The following is a 20,133-nucleotide window of genomic DNA, read 5'->3' on the forward strand; positions in this document are numbered from 1 at the left end:
GAAATAGATCAGCTCATTCTTGGTCTAGAATTTCTGGAGGACCATAAACCATAGAAACGCCTTGAAAAGGGAATAGAGTTCATGCATGGCAAAAGAAAAGACTTGGAGGATTCAATAAGAATTCTATGAAATGGAAAACCAAGAGAATTGGATAAGGGACAATCCCTTAATCAGATTCGAAAACTCTTTTCACAAACAGAGGAAGAAGCAACTGCTGAAATTAGTAAGTCATGAACATGATTTACTAGAACACATAAAAGAAGTAGAAATGTGTAACCATACTCTACCTTCTGAGGCCTTAGAAAAGCTAAAGGTAAATAGTCTTAATCGGATTACTGAATTACAACACAGTCTGTTAAAAATGGCGGGGCCATTTAGTAATCCCTTTAAAAAATGACAACAAGTCCTTTCTCCATATACATTCCGATAGGGATGTTGTATGAACAATATAAGGCTAAGTACTTTGCAGCTTATATTGACTCGGGAGCAGGAATTTGTACAGCAAAAAGAGGATTCTTTCCCGAAGAATGTGAAGAAGAATTGCCAAAAATTGCTGGACGAGATTTCTCTCGAAGAATTTTAATTCTTTGCAAAGGAATAAAACAAGCAGAGATCCTTATGGGAGGTGCAGGTCAAACATCTTGGTACAAGGTAAAAACTCCACCAATCTATTTCCATGATACAGGAGCTGATATCCTGTTAGGAAATAACTTCTTACAAATATTTAAGAAGTACACACAAGACAATGAGTCAAGAAAACTTATGTTCACTACAATTTGTGATCATAAAATTATAGTTCAAAGACTCAAGGTTGCTTTTTATCGACAATTGCCGATAATATTTCGCAGCCAGCGTGGTGATAAAGGACAACTTTTTCACCCGAAAATGAAAGATCCAAGAAGGTTTGGAGAAACCATGTTGAAAATAACAACAGAACAAGAACCCCAAACAGAGGATATGGAGCTTCTCAAGGTAACTCTAAATCACAGAGATATAGAGTTAGAAAATAAGGTATCCCTTGAAGATGTCAAAAAGAGACTCAAAAAAAGTTACAACGAGCATCCTTTGGCATGGTGGGATAGAAATCAACTCAAAGCCAGTCTTACTCTAAAGGAAGGCAAAGAGTATGAATTCGTCATATATAAGCCTATCCCGATGAACATAACAGATCAAAAGGATATGAGAATGGTTATCAAAGAACATTTGGACCCTGGTTTAATCAAAGAAGTAGTTTCACCATATAGCAGCCCAGGTTTTCTGGTTAGAAATCATGGTGAAATAAAAAGAGGGAAACCCAGGCTAGTTATTAACTACCAAGGTATTAATAAAGTCCTGGAGTTTGATGGGTACTTAATACCAAGTAGAGAACACCTAATTAGCTGTGTACGAAATTCTAGAGTGTTCTCAAAATTTGATTGTAAGTCTGGATTTTACCAGATTCGAATGGAAGAAGGCAGTAAGAAATTCACAGCTTTCTCCACTCCACAAGGACACTATATTTGGGAAGTTATGCCTATGGGATTGGCTAATGCACCCCAGATATTCCAAAGAAATATGGATAACCTTTTTAAAGATTATTTCAACTTTATGTTTGTTTATATTGCTGATATTCTGATAGCATCAAAAAACATAGATGAACACGTTAAACACTTAGAGATTTTCTCTAAAATTTGTAAACAAGAAGGACTGGTCTTATCTGAAAAGAAAGCAGTCATAGCAACAATGAAAATTGAATTCCTTGGTATTGAGATTGATGAAACTGGATTAATTCTGCAACCCCATATTGTGGAAAAGGTAAATAATTTTCCAGATAAACTCAAAGACGTAAAACAACTCCAGAGTTTTCTTGGAGTAGTTAATTTTGCAGGGATGTTCATTAACAACCTAGCAATGTACAGAAAGGTGTTCAGTCATTTGTTAAAAAAGGATGATAGGTTTATATGGACCGGTGATCATACTAAAGGGGTAAACAAATTAAAAGAGATATGTAAGAATCTCCCAAAAATGGCTATACCCTTAGATGAAGATGATCTGGTATTATTTATGGATGCCAGTGATGATTGGTGGGCAGCAGTCCTTACCAAGATCACTCCAGATGGGGAAATATCATGCAGATATTGTAGCGGTCTTTTTTCAGAATCAGAGGCCATCAGATGGCATATCAATGAAAAGAAATTTTATGCAGTTAAAAGGGCTTTTGAAAAATGGCCATTATTTTTACTTGCTAAAAAATTCACTCGGAAGGTTGATAACACCCAGGTAAAAGCTTTCTTAAGAAATAAAATTGAATCTAAACCTGAGAAAGTTAGGTTATTAAGATGGCAAGCATTATGTCAAAATTATATTTTTGATATTGTTATTATTAAATCTCATGAAAATATTCTTGCAGATTTCTTAACAAGAGATGGAAGGCAGTGACGTGATTTCATCATGAAAATGGAGAGGCATCTCAGGGAACACATTGGGTTGCTTTAAACCGAGTTCAACCAGTTAGCCATTAATGCTGAAATGGCCGGCAGGTTACAACAAGCTGATCGGATCAAAGTATCTAATCGAATTACAGGATGTATGCAAGCTCAAACATAACTATGGGCTGCTATTCAAGGGCCAATTGTGAAGGCTATAGAGAAACCATTGGTTTCTCATAAGCAAGATATGATAAAACCATTGGTTTTACAAAAACAAGAAATACAACCACCGGTTGGGAAACAAGATGTTGAGGAAGCTAAAACTCAAGAAACAAGTGATAATCTATCATCAGCTTTTGATGATCTAGATGAAGCAACAATTGATGAGTATTCCTCATCAAGTCAACCCTCTGCCTCTGGGGTAAAAGAGGAAGAGATCAATCTTAGGCCCAACACCGACAAGGGCAAATCTAAGATCCATACTAACCCAACTATTATTTCTCCATTTCAGGTTTATCAACAAAGGTGGAAGAAATTAAGTACAAGAAGTGAAATTAACCTTAACACTTGTAGGGTTGATGTGGCAGGGATATATCCAAGGGTTTGGCTAAAAAACAATGTCAATCATAAGGATGTAAAGCTCTGGTATGAATTTGGAGCCTTGGCCTCAGTTTATACAACGTCACCAAGCTTCCCGAAGATATCACAGTTACCGAAATGGATTCAGGAAGCAGTCCAAGAAACATGGGCAAATAACGACCATTTGTCCAGAGGAGATGTGTCTGAGTTATACTTTTTCAGTGCAGCTCCGGAACCAACAGTGAAAGGATCACACGAACCCTTTCATTTCATCAAGCTAAGGAGACCTGATATAAATTGTCACAAATTTATCAAGGATCCTAAAACTGAAGAAATACTCTTAGTGTCCACTTTCGGGGAAAATGAGATCTCAACCAGAAGGGCATGGGGTATTTGGGTCTGTCTTACTGAGATGGACAAAGTCAAGTTTCCATTTAAATTTTTTCAGAATTCTGTGGAACAACAAGCTGCCGGGGAGTAAAGAAACTCGCCGAAAATTTTGTAACATGGCTCATATTGGACGATGGTCAGAGAATATCTGCTCAGAATGCCTAAATCAGAAGGAGCCAGAATTTGAAAAAACCTTTAGACCCCGAACGGATCGAAAGGATTTTTTCGAGACAAGCAAAGGTGGACAAGGACCACTGAAGATGCGTTTTCACAGGGGCCTACTTCAAAAGCAAAAGATGTCCGACAACAATAAAGCAAACATGTGAGGAGAATAAAGTCAAAAAAAAGTGGCAGGCATGTGATTTCTCCACTAGTAAAAGATGTCATCAATAATGGCATAAAGAATACAAGACAGCTGCCTCCTTCACTAGTAAAAGATGCCATCAATAATGGCATAAAGAAATACAAGACAGCTGTAAGATTCCCTGAATTTTCTCGGTGAAACGAGTGGAACCTCAGCTATAAATACAAGCGTTCAAGGAAGCTGAAGATATCGATCATTCCCTTCAGTTTTCTTACAAATAAATTGTTGTAATATTTCTCTTTCTATTGTATTAAGTTTTCTTTCATGTATTTCAAGAACAAAGCTACTATAAGTAGCTAAACAAGTTGTCTTCTCCTCTTCAAAGGAGTTGATTTATGTAATAATATTATGTCTGAATAATTTTTTTAAAGCCTCTTGTTCTTTCATGCACATATTTTATAATTAAATTTATATATCATACGCCTTAAGGTAGAAAACGAATTAAGGCTGTGATGGGTGTCGTTGAAGGAGCTTGTGCAGAAACCATCTATTGCGACTGCGTGGTTGGAGTGTGAGGAGCACTTCGTAAAACTCGGCAGGTATGGCCCGACGACATTTTGGTCAAAGAGGTATTTGAATTTAATTCATCTTACGGAAGCATGTTGGAACCTAATTCGGAGTATATCGGCTGGAAACCTTGCGTAACTGATAGTTTTGCATGGCCGGGACTGGTTCGATAGGTTAACAATGCCACGTACAAAGGATTAGTTACTAAATAATATTTAATTCAAAAATGGGGACCACTAGGGAGTTGAAATAAAGAAAATTGTGGTTAGGGAGTTAAGATAAAGTTTGAAGGGTTGGTAGGGATTTTTAAATCATTTACCCTTGACTTAACTTTAGAAAAAAAATTATTATGGCCGATTGGTGAAGATTAATGATATAAAAAGACTAAACTTGTGATATGGTTGAAATGGACAAATAAGGAAATAAGGAAAAAACTCTATTGTTTTTTTTATAGAAATATTAAAGGTACAACAAATATCGTGTACAATGATATTTACAACAATAATAATGTGAAATTTTGCTATTTTATCATGAGATTTATATTCAATATATCATGAGATTTTGATATATTAAATTTTTGTATTGAATATATTTTTTGTGTTGTAAGATTTGATTTAAAAATTTCATTGTACCAGTAGCATCATTATTTTTTAATAAATATAAGATTTAGTAGGTGGATGAAATCTTTAGGTTTTATTTAATTAAAAAATTGAATTAAATGAAATTCAATTCAATAATTGAAGATTAACCAATTGAGTACATGATCAATATAATATTTCATGTTGCACACGTTAAAATCTTCCCGGTCACAAATGGCCCAACTATTTAGTTTAGATTAATGTCATCCTATGCATATATTAGGTAAATATTTTATGTTAAAATTCCTCCGGTCCGTTAAAATCTATTCATTATTCTATATTGAAGAACTTTAGTATGATAATTTTTATTATCTCAAAATTTATATATTGTAATATAGTCAAAAGACTGATGTTTAGGTACCGTTTGATTTGAGTGATGAGATAAATAATATATGGATAAGTAATATATTGTAATAAAAAATAAATAAGAAATGATAGTTATTATATTATTGGATTTGATTGATTGATTATAGTATATTTGATTTGATTGATTAAATATTATATTAAAAAATTAAATTACTATTTTATCCTTTTAAAAATATATAAAATATAAAATAATATTATTTATAAGGGGTAAGATATTAATTTAAATTAAATGATTTGATTGATGTAAGATAAATTATTGATGATTTGATTGATGTAAAATTAATAATGAATAGATGGATAAATAATATGTCGAGAAGAACGCGAGATTGAATGTGATAAGTTATACATAGATTAATAATAATGGCTACAAAAAGATGTCTTAACGTAAGTATGCAAAGCATTCGGATGATAATATATATGTTGAGTAATATATATTTTTTTTCAAAAACAGAAAACACATTTTCAAAATTACAAGAAAAATAGATATGGAGGAATACGTAATGTCATATTCCATACGCATTGTCTCATTCATATACATAATTTTGTTTTTGATACAATAATTTTTTATGCTATTTAATTTTGTTTATTTTCAAGATCAATATGATGAATTAGATATTCAAAAATTTACATTAACATACAAGAATATTTATAATAAAAAATTATATAAATATTATACTTAATATGATATAGATTAGGATATAAATCTAATTTTCATTTATGTTCACTGAATTAATTGATAAGTCGTTATAGGATGTAAATTTTAATTAAATGTATAGTAATATACATACACAAAATTTTTAAATTTGAATGTAAAACATTTAATTTGTTTATATAAAATGAATGTTTGTGTGAAATATAAGAAAATAAAAGTGAATTTTAACATTAATATTTGAGATTTTATTTTTAGTTATATATTTTTTTCATTCAAAAATAACGATATCGCCGGTGGGGTTTTTTTATTAAATAATATAAAATAAATAAAAATTTATTAAAATATTGCATTTTATAAAAGGTTATCAAACTATACTAATCCGGGACAGTCTGTCCCGGATTCAGCAGAGATGTCAGATGACAGCTCTGACGCCTCTGTTGAATCCGGGACATACTATCCCGGATTCACCTTTAAAAAATAAAAATAATAAAAAAAAAAATTTGGGCCACAAAAAATCAGGCTGATTTTTGTTTTAAAAAAAATATAATGAAGTTGTCTTGTCGCCAATAGTGGCCGACAAGACAACTTTTTGAATCCGAAGCAATAAGACACCAAATAATTGAATTATTGTGTATATTTTTTTTATTATTGAAACCAGTTATTGTGTAATTGAATTATTGTGTATTGTGTATTGAATTATTGTTTGAAATTATTGTGTAATGAATTATTGTGTGGTTCACGGAAGAACTCAGCTCCTTCTTTCATTTTATTTCCGACTATATATATTTGATGTCGTGATGCTTTCATTCTCATTCTCATTCTCATTATATATATCCTATTGATTTTTGTTCTCGTTCTCATTGTTAATTTGTTCTTCACGGTTTCTTCATTTTCTTAAAGGTAAGCTTACTTAAATTTTATTTTTTACAATAATTTTTTTTGTTACGATATTATTTTTTAATCGTTATATTGTGATGTAATATTTTTTTTAAACATTGTCAGATTATAAATTTTTCGTGCTCTACTCTGCTCGGATTTCTTCTCGTGTTATTTTCGTACTTGTTGAAGGTAAGCATCATCATCATCTATGTTTAATTTTTAGTTTGTTGTACTAAATTTTTTAATGATATTTTATTTAGTTTTATATTTTGTTATAATTTGTTTAAAAATAATGTCCGAGAATAAATTTTTAAGTATAGATAAATCTTTTTTTTTATGTTAACACGTAATTATCTTAATTACTTTGCAACAAATTATATCATTTGCCAAATTTTTTGAGATTTAATATTTAAAATGAATTTAATTTATGTAAAAAATTTTGTTACGTATTGATTTATAGTTTTATGTAATTAATTAAGTTAATTTGTGAACATAAGTAAAATTAATAAAAGGATATTATTTTTAAAATTAAAAAAACTGAAAAAATTATAAAAATAGAACAACTTTGTAAATTTAACAAAAGTAATAGAACCTAGGATGTCTCGTGTCTCGGATTCAAATATTGTTGATTAATTTTTTGGCAATTAAAAATTTTTTGGACTAAAAAAAATTTTGTTACTTCAAAATTTGTCCCAAGTATTTCTATATAGCTACACATATACTCCACTTTCGTATATAAATTTTTTTGAAACAAATTAAGTAATTTTTGTGATAATACAAAACAAAATTAATATTAATTTATTTAATAAAAATTGTATTATTTATTTTTTACATTAAGAATATCGATAAAAGTAATATAATTATTTGAGAGATTGTTATAATTATTTTAAGAATTGAACCAATTAGTTAATTTGCTAAATATAAAAACCATTAATTAAAGGGTACAAGTGTGAATTGATCACGATCACAATTACGATTATATATGGTGTATACTTAATAAAAATAAAATTTAATTTAAATATTTAAATGTTAAAATTATAATTCTGAGATTAGATATTATATTATTTATAGATTCCTATTGAAAGAACATAAAAATAAATGCTATTATTATTTTCCATTTCTAGCACCCAAATAAAATACAACATGATTGAATAAATTTTGAAATGTAAAGAATACTCTTCATATTTTATAAAATATATTTATTTATTAATTAATCATTTAATATTCCAACATACCAAAAAATTATTTATGTTTTTACTTCTGTAGTCTGTTTTTAAAAATATATTTATTAATTAATCATTTAATTATTTTTTACTATTTTCACCACAATTAAATAATATTAAATTTAATGAATTTTCAATTACTTAAATTATATAGTATTTAAAAAAAATTGTCAAGTTTTTTGTTTATTTTTTTGTTCGTTGCTCTCTTCTGGTTTTTCTGTGTAGTATACTTAGAGCAGATATATTTTAAAAAATAAAAAATATATTATTTTCTACATTTTTCTTGTAATATATTATCAATTAACTATATTATTATTGGTAAAATTTATTATCAATTTGCTTACCTAGAAAAAATATTATTCTATATTGTGAACATCAACAATAATATATGTAATTTAATAATTAATTTTGATATTATATATTTTTTGTTGACCACAGAGATGAATGTGCATACCAGCATTATTGTACCTTGGTGGTCATGTTATTGTTCAAAACGAGAGGGTCGGATATAGCATACCAGCAACTAGGCCCATGAAAATCCGACGTTCTATTACATTTGCTCAGTTGGTGAATAAGGTTCACCGCCTCCTACAAATAGATCCATCACAATTCACTATTAAACTATCAACAAAATATTCTTATGAAGTTATGACTCGTCATATCGAAGAGCATGTGTACATCACAGATGATGAGAGTCTACAATTCATGTTTGATTCGTCGCTACTACATTGTTTTTACCTGTATGTTGAATCATCTCCAGTATCTTATAAGGTAAGAAGCTGTGATAATGAGCCGTTCATGCCAGGGATAACACAAGGTTTGAGTACAATGGATTTCAATGAGCATCCACAAACTTATGCACGCCACAATGATGCCGCAGGTACAGAATTGTATTCTGGAACTGATACAGGCAATTGGGATCATCACACCATGGTTTCCACGGAGCAAGACCACGGATGGGTCCAAAACGAAACACTATCATGGGATTTATATTCACGGTCTTGGAGTCATCATATCAAGAATCCCACAAAAGAAGATATTCCTAGAGGGTTCAATACATCCAGAGTGTTGGATTTAAATTACGGGGATACAGGACCGAGTATCATGAACCCAAGATCTTTTCACAATGCGCAAAATATGGTTGATGACCATATCAGGGGAGCAAATATGCAAGAAGAAATTACCAGAAATATTATAGAGGCACATGATCCGTTTGCTGACAGTTCTCATAATGTAATGAGTAGTGATAGTGAGCCTGATGTAGCATCAAGTGATGGGGAAGAAGATGATCGTGCCAACACACTATGTGAAGTTGACGCCCAAATCATGGATGCAGGACAGGGCGCACGTCAGGATGAGGGCACATCATCGCATGTCCCAAACTATGGTGGGGAAACACTTGCACAGAACATTCCTCGTGAAGGTCCCGTCATGCGAGAAATTCCTCAATTTTTCAACACAGTGTATGATGAACAAATTCCAGATTCATTTGGGCTATCATCTAGATCACGGACTAAGTTCTATGACTCTGCAAGGCCTGAACTTTGTGCCAAAATGTTTTTCAAGAACAAAACTGAATTAATGGAATCTATGAAGGATTTTTCTGTTCGAATTGCAAGACGTGAATATGTTGTCGTCCAAAGTTCTCCAAAAATATGGAAGATCAAGTGTAAGAACTTTTCTGCAGGTGGCAATTGTGGTTGGGGACTTCGAGCATCATTCAAACAGAATATAGGTTTTTTCATGATCACGAAGTATGGTGGGGAGCATACATGCATTTCTAGCCAAGTGGGCATAGATCACCACAACCTTGACATAAATATGGTAGCAGGCACACTTTTTGGAATTGTGCGTTGTGATCCTGCATATGAGATCAAGTATGTCCGAGAGAGTATCAAAGGAAAATATGTGTATGAGATATCATATGCTAAGGCATGGCAAGGTTTGAAGCGTGCAGTGGAGATCGTATATGGTACGTGGGAAAGCTCTGTATCATTGCTTCCTAAATATATGGGTGCTCTGTCAAAGTATAATCCAGGAACTATTGTAGAGTGGAAGCACCTTCGACAAAATGATCATCCCCAAAAAGTTTTGAACTTTATATTCTGGTCTTTCAAGCCGTGTATAGATGGATTTTGGAATTGTCGCAGAATAATCAGTGTTGATGGCACACATCTGTACACCAAATACAAGCACAAACTGCTCATTGCAGTGACTTTGGATGCTAATAACCAGTTTTTGCCTCTGGCATTTGCGCTAGTCGATGAAGAATCTTACGAGTCTTGGCATTGGTTCTTAAGTAACGTTGTATAACATGTGACAAGAGGTTGCAGAGGAGTGTGTCTTATAACTGATAGGCATGCAGGTTTAACAAGTGCGGTTCAAAATCTCCCTGACTTTTGACCTCCTCGTGGTGTCCATCGTTTTTGTTTGAGGCACGTGTGTTCTAATTTCAATAATAGGTTCAAAAATATTCATTTGAAAGACTTATGTTGGGAAGCAGGTACACAACATCAAATAGGGAAATTCAATGCTACGATGGAAGCAATAAAGTCAAAAAATGTAGCAGCTTTCAGTTATTTGTCTAACATCCCAAAAGAGAAATGGACATTTGCTCATGATGGTGGATGGAGGCGCGGGGTAATGACGACAAATATGTCTGAGTGTATAAATAGTGTATTGAAAGGAGCTCGCCGTCTACCTATTACCGCAATAGTGGAGTTAACCTTACAACGATGCGTGCAATATTTCATACAAAGACAGGGATGAAGTCAGAAAATGATGGAAAAACATCAGCCTTGGACCGATTTTGCTTGCGAAAAATTTGAGAAGTGGTCGAGAAAGTCAATTGAACATAGTTGTACAATTTGACCAAAGGGATCTGACAGCATCCGTTGCGACAAGATCAAGACCAGGGAGTCAACATCACATACAAGCTGTCAAGATCTCTACTCGTGATTGCACTTGCGGGAAGACAACAGAATTTGGAATCCCTTGTTCACATGTTATATGCGCATCAAAATGGTTTGGATTAGATCCTGCACAGCTTGTACAAACATGGTACGCACTTAGCGAATATGTGAGCACTTACGATGGTAGATTCTATCCTATACATGATGAACAATATTGGGATGAACCGACTTTCCAATTACAACACAATCCGGTTCGACGAGAGAGGAGAAGGGTCGGTAGAGATCACACAACCCACATTAGAAATGAGATGGATCAATCATCTGGCAGAGAGAGACGTGGGAGGTACGTGAGATATTATCTAAAATTTAATTCAGTGACATAATAATTTAATATTTATCACTTCTCATTAGGTAAATTTTATATTTAAATTGTTTTCATACTTTACCATGAACTGTTAATATTTTTCTTTCTTTTTACTACATGTAGGTGACACTTGAGGGATAAATTTTGAGGATATGAAACCTACATATTATCATTTTATCCTCCAAATAATTTCTTTGTTGTAATTTTATTTTTTTGGATATTAAGTGTTTTGTAATATATTTTGCAATTAACTTATGTTGCACATCTTATTTGTAATAATTTTTTTATTAATATTTATCCTCCTCCTCGTCTCCCTCTGTTTGTGGTCGCACAGGAGTTGTACTAGGACCAACCGTGCTCATTGTCATCTTACTTATTGGTGTATCAGAATATTCTTGAAATGTGATTGGTGATATATTCAAGCGAGGGCGTATGTCATGCATGAATGGTGTGAAGTCACTCTGTAGGAGCTGGGTAAAACTACCAGCATATGGGGTGTGGAAGTCACGATCATACCCTTCATAGCTCGACATCACAGACGGAGTGTAAAATGTAGAATTTGTTGTCGAAGGTCCGGGGTACCCAAAATTTTGCGTGTACCTAGGATTGTTCTTCGCTGAAGTTCCTGCCTCACTCTCATTTCGTGCCCACGTTGGAGGTTGCGACGTAGATGCATGACCATGTCGTTGATATTGTTGTTCCTATATTATAAATTGAAATAAAATGTTGAACATGCTTAAAACAAAAATAAAGTTTTCAAATTTAATAAAATAATGAGAAAAATTAACGTAACAAATCTTACGTAAAATTGTCGGTAGCTTCCACTTATCGGATGGTATCCAACCATAGTCGTAGGTACTAGCATCGGAGATACAAAAATATGAGAAATACGTCGGTACCAACCAATATACTCCAACGTCGTGTCAGGTGTACCATATATGGCAAGTTCCCCGCCCGTGACAAAATTATATTTATCAGTCCACATATCTACAAACTGTTTGTGAAAGGCGGCCCAATCAAAATCGGATCGCCCTTGTCGTGTCAGTTTGTGAAAATTGTCGTAGTTAGTGGCGGGTGGGGAAATACCCTGACGCATTCCAAATTGTCGAAGACATCTCTCTGGTCGGTGCATTTCAACAATATCAAAATTTATCAGCGGACACGCAGGCCGACATAAGAGATTTCTATTTCCCTCAAGGTACATATTCAACTCCGGTGACTCCATCTCATATACTGTCCATTTAAACTATCGAAAAACAAAAGTACAAATATTATCATGCTTATCTTAAGACAATTTATAAAATATGTTTATAAAAATAAATTTTGTAACAAATTACCTGTCCATCTACCATTCTGTCAAGCATATCCCTCATTGTACGAACAGAATGCCGCACAGTGTGCACCCATGAAAACCCACGCCTCCATCTATGATATGAACAAGCAGGCAGAATAGGACATTAATAAGAAATAATAGAAGCATATTACAAAGTAAATGTCTATAAAGAATACTTTGCGCCAAAAGGTGGGTATGGTAGACCCTGAAGCACATCAGCAACTTGATCCGATTCCAGATGACTTTGTTGCACCCTATCCGGAGTCAAAAGTGTAATCCTCGACCACACCCAAATCTGCGACGATATACAATATACATGTCCCTTAAAAACAATTTGACCAAAACATATATATTTTTATACAAGTATTCAAGTACCTGAAGTATTTGGAGAGGCCCACATAAATCTTTCTTCAACTCCATACAAGTATTGCATAACTCGTGATAGAGATAGGCCAATACAGCGGAACCCCAGCTATACGTATTCACCATATCGATGTCCTCAAGAAATGATAAATACATAAGCTTCATCGCAGAACTCTCTGAGTCCGGAAACATACATCCACCGATAATCAATAATGCCACACAACGAGAATATTTCACAACGTCGTCATCTGTGCTTTCATCATTAATCATATGATCTAAACAGTGTTTTCGTATAGCGGTGAGGGAAAGGTGGCCACCTTTGATTTTATTAGCCTCGGGCATAAAACCCAACCAATATAAACAGCGTTGCTGCAACTCATTTTTTGTGTATGCAGTATCTACACCAGTGATATGAATGCCATCGATATTCAAACCCCAAATTAATGCAACGTCCTGTAGGGTTATCGTGGTCTCTCCGACCGAAAGGTGGAACGTGTGTGTTTCTCGATGCCATCTCTCTACCATGGCTGTAAGCAAGTGATTATCATAATATTTTATGGGTCCACACTGTAATATACCATAAAAACCCATGAGAGCCAAACATAGACGAACACGATGGTGAATTCCTTCACTATAAAATGTCCATAGAGAATGATCGAAATGACGTGGGGGTATAAGTGAATCCATATTCTCGACATTGATATTGTTCGAAATATGTCTATCTTGTAAATACAATACATTTTCTGCATTTTCCGTCATCCTACAATTAATAAAATATGGATGTAAGTTATATTATTTTTTATATCTAAAAATAACCGATGACATTCAATAAAAACATCATACATACATTTATATTATTAATAATAAGAATTTAATAAAAATATCAATTTTTAGTATGAATTAGTGTGTGTGAGATTTTAAGTGGTTAAAAAATAAAGTAAAAGTTGTTCTCGTTTTATAAAATGTGTAATTATCATATTTCAATAACTTGATTTGATGCTCATCATTTTTTAACAAGTTTTTTAAATTATCATGTTGAGTAATTGACGATTATCATATCAAAAAACTATTTAACTCAAGTCATTATTACACCATAATTTATTATTATTAACAATACTGACAAATAATATAACTAGCTTATTAATTACTATTTACTATTATTCAAGATCTTCTTACTCAAATTATTATTATTATATTATTTTATGATTGATAATTTATTTATTTTTTATTTTGTAATGTTTGTAGTATATAATTTTAAATAATTAAATCAATAACATAATTTTTTTTAAGTAATTAAATCAATAATATTTAATTGTGTGATCTATAACATAAATAATTTTATAATTAATTTCATTATTATTTACAGTACTTTAATTATTATTGATCATTATACTAAAAGATATTATTTATTCAACAATAACATTGTGATCGTTACTACACTATATTTAAAATTAAATTTAATATTCAAATTATTATTATTATTTTAGTAATTTCAATAACTACATATTTATATTAGTATTATTAAATTTAATTATTATATATATATATAATATGTAATTTTAGTTATTTTTCCGGTTTGAAAATTAAAACTAGTTAAATTTTAATAATTAATATAATATTTAAATATTTTTTACAAATAAAATTTAGAAATTTTAATTATTTCCGATAATTTTAAGACTATATTACTGACTAATATATGCATATATATTAAAAATATCTACTTTTGCTTCTATTTTTTGTAGGATAGTATTACGAAAAAATATAAGCACTAGAGTTTAGTAAAAAAAAAAAAAATGATCAATTTACATCTTATTTTTGTCAAAATAATTATTAACATTCAAAATTATTCATTTTATTATAATATATTTTATATTTAAATTAGAAAAATTTATTCATGACTAGTGTAGTATTTTCAGATTTATTTATTTTTAATAAATATATTTGAATTAATATACGTAATAGATATTTTTATAATTTCAGAATTATAAAAAATAACAAAAATAAAAAATAATCACCTTTACATAAATCTCTTATTACGTATATTAATTATAATATATCTATTAGAAATAAATCTGAAATAATACTACACTAGTCATTAATAAACTTTTCTAATTTAAAATAAAATATATTATAATAAAATTAATAATATGAATGTTCTTTCAAAAAAATAATAATAATATTTAATGTTAATAAATAGAAAATATTTTTTAAACAAATTAGAACAAAATATACAACGAAATAAAAATCATAACAAAAAAAATTATTACAACAAACTAAAAATTAAACATAGGTGCTTACCTTTAATAAACACGAGAAGAAATCCACGTACACTTCAAACCCCGAATTAAATTATACTGCAACATTATTTAAAAATAAAATAAAAACACACGACTAAATTAAAAATTTTAACAAAAAGCAAAAATAAAATGAACATTAGAAATATTTACCTTAAAAATAAGAAACACGATACAAGGAAGGAAGCAGATGGTATGCGAAACAAAATGATAGCATGGAGAATGAGCAAAGTGCCAATATATATATATTGAATCATTGAATAGGGGAGCAAGGGATTGTTCACCCGTGAATTAAAGGTGTCATAATGACACCTTTATGAATCCGGAGCAGACTGCTTCGGATTCAATAAAGGAGTCTGGTCAAGTTTGACCAGATTCCTTCCTTCTTTTATTTTTTTTTTAATTTATAAAACCAAAAAAAATAAAAAAATAATCCGAAGAGACTGTCATGGCAGAGAATCCGGGACAGTCTGTCCCAGATGGTACTAGATACAAAAGCATCTCCAGTTTACACTATTTTTGTTAATCTTTTTTAATTTTATATTATTTAATAAAAAAACCCATCGCCGGTGTAGGGAAGAGGTATTATGCTGGAAAAGATTTGACCTGCCACGAGAGACCAAATATGGTTATAATATTTGAGAAAAAGTTATGAAAAACGGTCATGGAAATTAGCTTATTATTAGTAAGTTTCGACTATGCAGAAATCAGAATTTGGTATGATATGTTTGACATCACATCATCATTTTTACTCGTTAAATTTAAAATAACAAAAATAATAATGTATGATAATTTTTGACTATTTTAGGATAATTTTTGGAAGAGCATTTAGAAGCACTCTTCAGTTTTTCTATAATAAAATTTTGAAATTTTGTGAAATATTGTTAAAAAAAATTAAAAAGTGATTCTTAAAAACTCTCTCAAACAATACCTAAAAGAATAAACCAACAATTTTTCTTCACTCCCACAAATATCTCCCACATTATTTTCTCTCCACATTATTACCAAATCATTCAGCAATAATTTGTGAATAATAAAAAAACACAATTAAAAAATTCAAATTTAAAACATGGAAAAAAGCACTAACATTAAAACTACTCACTCACATTAGCATAACAGTCACATAATACTCTCCTACATAAAACTATTTTCTTTCACATTGCAGTTGACAATTTACATCAATATCGAAAATAACTGGTTCATTTTTCAGTTTGTTTACTCATTATGTTTTTTATATGATGATCACACATTACGGGATAAAACATTTAATTTATGTTTTTCACATGCATCGCGTGTGCTTCGGCGCTAGTATATATAATATATCAATCATTTGAAGACATAGCTGCATGCGCTACGTACAAAGCATCATGGCCAACTTTTAGAAGGTGGGGTGAGAAAGGTCGTTCTTAATTTTATTATTATTATTGCAGTTAAGTGATAAATTTTAAGTCCAATAGAATAATGTCACATCATTGGCGGGCATGGTAGTGGGCATGATAGGTGGGCAGCTGAAAGAAACTCTATATATATATATATATATATATGATATAAATAAAATTGAATTATGATATAATATATAGGTTGTGTTTACTTAAATTAATAAATGAGGGATAAAATAATTAATACTGACGAATCATATGTTTAGTTGCAAAATAAAAAATCATTTTAAATTCATGTTGGAAAAGTTTTGAATGAATTATAATTGAAATGAGCTTGAAAGGCTTATTTGAATTGTGTTGGAATAGTTTGAATTTGGTGAAATAAATTGGAGGAAAAACTTGTTTTGGTTTGTCCCGCATTGGAATATTTTCAATGTGTTTAACTCCATAAATAACACAAATTTGGATTATGGGATTGGGCCTTAGGGCACCGATGTTTTGTAAAGGGGCAAGATGCTAATCGATGCAACAAACACACACGCGCGTGGCTCGGCGAGGTCTTTTGATCCTATTATTCTTTTTGGATAAAATTTGGTTAAAAAATAATATTTATTATTTTTCTTAGTGCACCCGATCGATAAGAAACTACCGACCGAGCGCAGCCCTCACCTTGCGAGACAGTGGGCTTGAGGAAAGTTGGCCGACTGAGTGGTGGAAATTTACCAACCGAGCGCAGCGTCCATTGAGCGAGACAAAAATTTGGCAAAATTTGGGCACCCGAGCGGTCAAATATTACCGCTCGAGCGCGCCTTCTGCAGTCCGAAAAGTTGCGTCTATTTATGGGCTTTTTCTGTCATGGGGTGCATCCTTAGGCCATAAGACGTATTGTTTGGAATCTCTGATTATATATCTGATAAGTTATAACTCAGAGAAGACATCTGGAACATCTGATAACGTGATATATCAGATTTCTCTACAAATTCATCCATATCTCTCACAAAAGTCAAGTTCATACATATTTTCGTTCGAAGAAGATCGAGATATTTGTTGTGCTGTTATATCTCGATTGTAAAGTCGTTGTATCTTAGAGACGATGCCTCCAACGTTTAAGCACTGTTAACGGACAATTTCATCTTGCGGATAGAGATTTTCTCTCGCCTCGACTTGTTTGCTGCTATTGTTGCTGCTGTTATTAAAGTTTTTCAGAATTCGGAATACATCCTCATAACAATCGCAAGACAAAATTTTGTATTTCTCGGATTCTGAAGATGTCTACTGTATCCTTCACACCGCTCGCTTCTGCCCCCGCACATGGAGAAAAGCCGCCAAAGTTTTTTGGTGCCGACTTCAAATGTTGGCAGCAGAAAATGCTCTTCTACCTTACAACATTGAATCTGTCTAGATTTCTCAAGGAGGATCCCCCAGTCGTCGTTGAAGGCGATTCTGACACACAAAGGAGGACCGCTGTTGATGCATGGAACCACAGCGTTTTTCTGTGCAGAAACTACATCTTGAATGACCTTGATGACACTGTCTATAGTGTCTACTCCTCTGTCAAAACGGCCAAGAAACTCTGGGATTCCTTGGAAAAGAAATACAAAACTGAAGACGCCGACATAAAGAAATTCATGCTTGGAAAATTTCTGGACTTCAAGATGGTAGACTCAAAAACTGTGATGAGTCAAGTGCAAGAGATACAAATCATCTTGCATGACTTATTGGCCGAAGGGATGGAAATCAATGAACCATTCCAAGTCGCGTCTATCAATGAGAAGTTGCCTCCGATGTGGAAAGATTTCAATAACTACCTTAAGCACAAACGTAAGGAGTTGAAACTTGAAGATCTGATCGTGAGACTTCGCATCGAGGAGGACAACAGAAATACCAAGGCCAAGTCACATAAAAATATGGAAACTGAGGCCAAAGCAAATCTGGCAGAGTCTAGTATGAGTCAAAAGAGGAAGCGCCCCCATGATGGAAAGCAAAAGGGGAAAGCGAAGAAATTTCAGTGAAGTTGCTACAACTGTGGAAAACCGAATAATATGGCAAGGGACTGCCGACTTCCAAAGAAAAACAACAAAAATCAGAAACCAAGGCAAGTGAACATGGTTCAAAAAAGGTATGTACCTTTAGAAATTTCTGATATTGATTTAAGTTCCGTTATTTGTGAGACCAACATGGTGGATGATCCAAGAGGATGGTGGATCGATACCGGCTCTACGAGCCACATTTGTGCCGATAAAGATATGTATTCCACATATGCCACCGTTGGTGATAGAACATTGTTCATGGGAAACTCTGCAACTTCGGATGTCGTTGGAGTTGGCAATGTAGTGCTGAAGATGACGTCGGGCAAAGAGATGACGCTAAAAAATGTGCTACATGTGCCAGACATTCGTAAGAATTTAGTTTCGGGCTCTCGTTTGAGCAAGGCAGGGTTTAGAATGGTGTTTGAGTCTGATAAGTTTGTGTTGAAAAAATCTGGTGTATTTTTTGGTAAAGGGTACCAAGAGAGTGGTCTCTTTAAATTAAATGTAATGAATGTTATCCGCCTTGAGGCGAAGAATAAAGTTGTTGGTTCTGCTTACTTTCTTGAAAGATATGAATTATGGCATGAACGATTAGGACATGTTAACTTCAATACGTTGCAACGAATTGCAAATTTAAATGTAATACATACGTTTAAAAGAAATCCACAAAACAAGTGTGAGATTTGTGTTGAAGCGAAAATGGTTAAAGCTCCATTTCATAATGTCACGAGAAGTACTACGCCACTTGAATTAATACATACTGGTGTATGTGATTTAAAAATGGTACAAACACGAGGTGGAAATAAGTACTTTATAACATTTATTGATGGATGCACCAGATTTTGTTATGTATATTTATTGAAAAGCAAAGATGAAGCAATCGAAGCTTTCAAGAAATATAAGACTGAGATTGAAAATCAACAAAGTTCAAAGATTAAAATGATTCGAAGTGATCGAGGTGGAGAGTATGTGGCTCCTTTTGAAGAATTTTGCTCAACTTCGGGCATCATTCATCAAACGACAGCCCCTTACTCACCTCAATCCAATGGCGTTGTAGAACGCAAGAATCGAACCTTAAAGTAAATGATGAACGCGTTGTTAATAAATTCTGGCTTACCTCATAACATGTGGGGTGAAGTGATTCTCTCAGCAACTCACATTCTAAACAAGATACCAATCAAAGGAAAAGATGAAACACCCTATGAACAGTAGAAAGGTCGTAAACCTTCTTACCAATACCTTAAAGTATGGGGGTGTTTGGTTAAAGTATAAGTACCTAAGCCAAAACAAATAAAAATTGGGCCTAAAACGGTTGACTGCATATTTATTGGTTATGCATACAATAGTAGTGCATACCGATTCTTAGAGCATAAATCAACGATTTCTGATGTAAATGAAGGCACAATTATGGAGTTAAGGAATGTTGTATTCTTTAAAAATATCTTTCCATGT

At 32.3% G+C, this 20,133-nt stretch overlaps 1 protein-coding gene across 1 annotated transcript; it reads left to right on the top strand.

The window, feature by feature from the left end:
- Nucleotides 1-17,919: 17,919 nt before the first annotated feature.
- On the top strand, nt 17,920-18,663 carry LOC140861690 (uncharacterized). Its single transcript, XM_073264707.1, has one exon. The coding sequence runs from the start codon at nt 17,920-17,922 to the stop codon at nt 18,661-18,663; it is 744 nt and encodes a 247-aa protein (XP_073120808.1).
- The last annotated feature ends 1,470 nt before the right edge of the window (nt 18,664-20,133 follow it).

The sequence above is a fragment of the Henckelia pumila genome, chromosome 4 (assembly GCF_033568475.1).
Source record: "Henckelia pumila isolate YLH828 chromosome 4, ASM3356847v2, whole genome shotgun sequence".
Classification (NCBI taxonomy): Eukaryota; Viridiplantae; Streptophyta; class Magnoliopsida; order Lamiales; family Gesneriaceae; genus Henckelia; species Henckelia pumila.

Excerpts from the sequence above, each read along its gene's own strand:
- LOC140861690 (XM_073264707.1), top strand. The coding sequence starts at position 17,920 with ATGTCTACTGTATCCTTCACACCGCTCGCTTCTGCCCCCGCACATGGA.